The 3,971-nt window shown below is 61.7% G+C and overlaps 1 protein-coding gene across 1 annotated transcript; it reads right to left on the reverse strand.

The window, feature by feature from the left end:
- Positions 1 to 279: 279 nt before the first annotated feature.
- EVA1C (eva-1 homolog C) lies at positions 280 to 3,197 on the reverse strand. Its single transcript, XM_023748545.1, is given in 5 exon segments — positions 280 to 488; positions 521 to 781; positions 844 to 1,140; positions 1,142 to 1,269; positions 2,739 to 3,197. Coding segments are annotated over 5 exon segments (963 nt in total). The 5' UTR covers positions 2,947 to 3,197; the 3' UTR covers positions 280 to 419.
- Positions 3,198 to 3,971: the final 774 nt, after the last annotated feature.

Raw genomic sequence — 3,971 nt, forward strand, 5'->3', positions numbered from 1 at the left:
GCACTTGAGGCTTAAGAATAATATGCAACATGTGACAATGAGTTCCACCGTCACTGTGTATAAATAAAGTTTTATTGGAACACGTGGCTTTCATCGTGGATCAGCTACGGCTGCCTTTGAGGCCCAGAGCAGGGTCGGCAGACACGGCGGCCGGGACGCAGACGCCCAGCCTTCCAGCATCTGCCGTTGGAGAACCCTGTCGCCGCCGCCCCTGCTCTGTCAAGTAACGTTAGTGCTTCAATCCGCCAGCCTGCCCGGCCGCGGCTCAGGGCTGAGCATCCACCTACGAACCAGGTCAGGTTCGATTCCCGGTCAGGGCACAGGCCGTGCAGGAGGCAGCCAATCCACGGTTCTCTCTCATCATCGATGTTTCTCTCTCTCCCTCTCCCTTCTTCTCTGAAATCAATAAAAATATATTTTTAAAACCCGCCAGCGGTGACCGCGTGCGTCCTGGTGCCAGTGCAGCTGCTTGGCTGGACGGTGGCCGTCTGCTCGCGGGAAGAGGGGCCGCGGCCCCGGTGCCTGCGGTCGCCGTGGGCGTGGTGACGGCACCAGGAAAGCGTGGGGACAGGCGGTGTGATCGCTCCATCAGTGTGAACGGTAATCGTGTCACCGTGTAGACGGGAACCTCAATAAATACGGAAATCGAAGCCGCCTCCGGTTTATGAGGCATGTGCTGCGGACACCGGGAAGGTCCTGTGGTCACGTCCGGCTTCCCCGGGTCCAGGTGACACCACAGAGTCTCCTTCACAGAAGGTACGAGTGAGCCAGACCGGGGCCGTCCGCTCAGGTCGGGCACCGAGGGGCCGGCGCCGCCCGCTCAGGTCGGGCATCGAGGGGCCGGCGCTGCCCGCTTAGGTCGGGCACGTCAAGGGGCAGCGAGGCGCTGTGCTCAGTAGAAGGGGCCCGCGCTCCGCGCACCGAGGCGTCCAGGCCGCTGTTCATCCATATTTCCTGGATGATCTGCTCCCTGCGCTCGATCCTCTCCGCCAGCTCCGCGACCTCGATGGACGTGTACGCGGGGTACGGAGTCCTGCGGAGCCCCGACAGCTCCCTGGGGAAGCTGGAGGCGGAGGAGTGCTCGCTCCCCTCTGCGTCCTCGCTGTCCTCCGAGGCCCCGTCGCTTCCGGCCACCAGGGGGCTCCCGCGCCCCCCGCAGCGCCCGCAGGTCCCTGGCGCAGGACACTCGGGCGACCAGGGCGCACAGCGTGAGGGCCAGGCCAACGCAGACGCTGGACACGAACAGCAGGGCGGCCCTGTCGGGGTGGGCTGTGGGGAGAGGGCAGGTCAGGGGCGGGGAGGGCGGGGAGGGCCCAGGCAGGAGGCTAGTGCGGAAGCCAGGCCTGGACAGCGCCCCACAGACCACACGTCCTCAGCCATCACAGACCCCCGTGGATTTAAAAAAAAAAAAAAGGTTTGGAGCAGTCACTACGTGTATGTACGTGAGAGGACACGGGCAGAGGTGGTCCCTCTGAGGTCCAACTCAGGTCTGCCTCTCGTTCGCTGTGTGACTTCCTGCAGGATACACACCCTCTCTGTGACTCAGCTTCCTCATCTGTAAAATGGGCTAACAGCGCCTCCCATGAGAGTTCTCCTGACGAAGTGAACTAATTCCTATAAAGCTACCAGAACCCTCCGTGAGTGACGTATAGTAGGTGCTCAGTAAACTGTCAGCTATCAGTAGTCGTAAACGCTGAAAAATTAATTTATATGGAAAGTTTAAATGTGCATGTAAGAACCAATATATGATGTAAGCAAAGCTTAGGTCCTTCTAGATTAAAAAGAAAATACAGCCCAGCAAGCATGGCTCAGTGTCAGCCTGTGGACTGAAGGGTTCTGGGTTCGATTCCCGGTCAGGGCACAGGCCCGGGTTGTGGGCTCGAAGCCCAGTGTGGGGCGTGCGAAGGCAGCCGATCCATGATTCGCTGTCATCACTGATGTTTCTCTCTCCCTCTCCCTTCCTCCCTGAAATCAATAAAAATACATTTATATATATAAAAAAGGCCCCGGAGGGCGTGGCCCCGGATCAGTCGGGCGGGTGCTGCCAGAACTCGCAGCCAGCGCTCAAACTGCGGCCCGTGCCCAGGTGGGCCGACGGGGCTGCGGCGGGCCGTGCCCTCCCCGCGCCGGGACAGGCTCGGCTCTGCCCACCAGCAGGCTGCGTCCCATTGGCCCTCAGGGGAGATTATCCGGGAAACCTTGGCAACCGTGCGAGGTAACGGGGTGACTCAGACAGGGGCTCTGTCTTCGCAGGGCACGACCTGTTCCTTGACTCAGCGATCTTTGGCCCAGTGTTCTCCCAGCCCAGGGGGGAGCGTGCTAATCCCAGGCCCTTCCCAGGATTCCAGCTGGAAACGCATTCCTTCGGCGCCTGCGTCTCAAAGCACAGGATGCCCGTGCAGCCCGCCCTACACGGCGTGACTCCCATCTGCTTCCCCTCCCCCGCCCCCCCAGCGGTTCCCCTGCAGCCTGACCCTACAGGGCGTGACTCCCGTCTGCCCACCCCCCCAGCGGTTCTCCTGTTGGTCGCCCGGCTGAGCTGGACCTGAATCCAGGCCTCTGTGTTTCCAGATCCCAGCAGACGACAAGCGACAGGTCGTCAACGTGAAGTCGTTTCCCCAGCCAGCGGAGTCTGTGCTCCAGCCGCACATCTGCGGGGCCGGCCGGTTAACCCGCAGTGACTCGCCCGCTGCCTGAGGGGCGCCCGCCCGCCGACCCACCTCGGATGTAGGACCCACCTCGGATGTAGGCGAAGGCTGCCAGGGAGCTGCTGACGAGGACCCCGTCCTTCCTCGGGACCCGCGACTCGCTGGGGTCGGCGTTGACACCTGTGTCATAACAAGTGCAGACGGTGAGGCGCAGCCGCCACAGACCTCCACGCCGCCCGGCCCGTGTGGCCCAGTGGTTGGAGCGTCGGCCCGCGCACCAGAGGGTCATGGGTTCCATTCCCAGTCAGGGGCACGAACCTGGCTGGAAGGTTAGAGCCCCGGCCCCATCAGGGCGCATGCAGGAGGCAACCAGTCGATGTGTCTCTTACATGGATGTTTCTCTCTCTCTCTCTCCCTGCCTCTCTCTTCCCCTCCCTCTCTCCCTCCCTTCCTCTCTCTCTAAAAATCAATGGGGAAAAAATACCCTCAGGTGAGGATTAACAAAACAAAACAAAAATCAAACAAAGACTAAGCCAGGAAGAGCGTTAAGTGCAGACGGGAAACACAGAAGGGCCGGGACGCTAAGCCTCGTTGGCTGACTGCTGACTCCGGGCCGCTCTCCGCCCGGCCGAGGGGAGCGAATGTTTTCCTGTCCCGGCAGCAACGCGCGTGTCGCGTCTAGTAACGTCCGACTTCGCCTGCGGCTGCCGCTCTGTGAGCACGGAGGCCAACCCCGGTTAGACGGGCGGCCGTGTTGGGTCACGTTTCTCGGAAATGACAGTCGGATCCCGGCTACACGTTGGCGCCGGCCTGGGGCTCCTGATGGGGCGTCCACGGGGCTCTGGGGTGTCAGACGGGCCCAAGCTCAGAGGAAGGAGGGCGCGGGGTCAGAGGCTGCTGGGGGCGGGGGGGGGGGTAGTCACGGGACCAGAGAGAGCAGTGGGCGGGGCAGCCTGGGGGCTGGGGAACCAGACAATGACCCTGAATGTGAGCTGAGAGGGTTTCTGTTGCTCGGTGCTGCCCTGTCATGTGCACATCCAGCGTGCTGTCACATGCAGGGGGCCAAGACCTCACCCATGTTACGGACGTAACACAACCTTCCTCACCCACCGGCCGGCGTGGCTCAGGGGTTGAGCATCGAACTAAGAACCAGGAGGTCAAGGTAGATTCCCGGGTCAGGGCACAGGCCCGGGTTGCAGGCTCGATCCCCAGTGGGGGGCGTGCAGGAGGCAGCCGGGTCCACGAATCTCTCTCATCATGGACGTTTCTATCTCTCTCTCTCCCCTCCCCCTTCCTCTCTGACATCATAAAAAATATGAAAAA

The sequence above is a fragment of the Myotis lucifugus genome, unplaced genomic scaffold, assembly GCF_000147115.1.
Source record: "Myotis lucifugus unplaced genomic scaffold, Myoluc2.0 scaffold_1519, whole genome shotgun sequence".
Taxonomy (NCBI): domain Eukaryota; kingdom Metazoa; phylum Chordata; class Mammalia; order Chiroptera; family Vespertilionidae; genus Myotis; species Myotis lucifugus.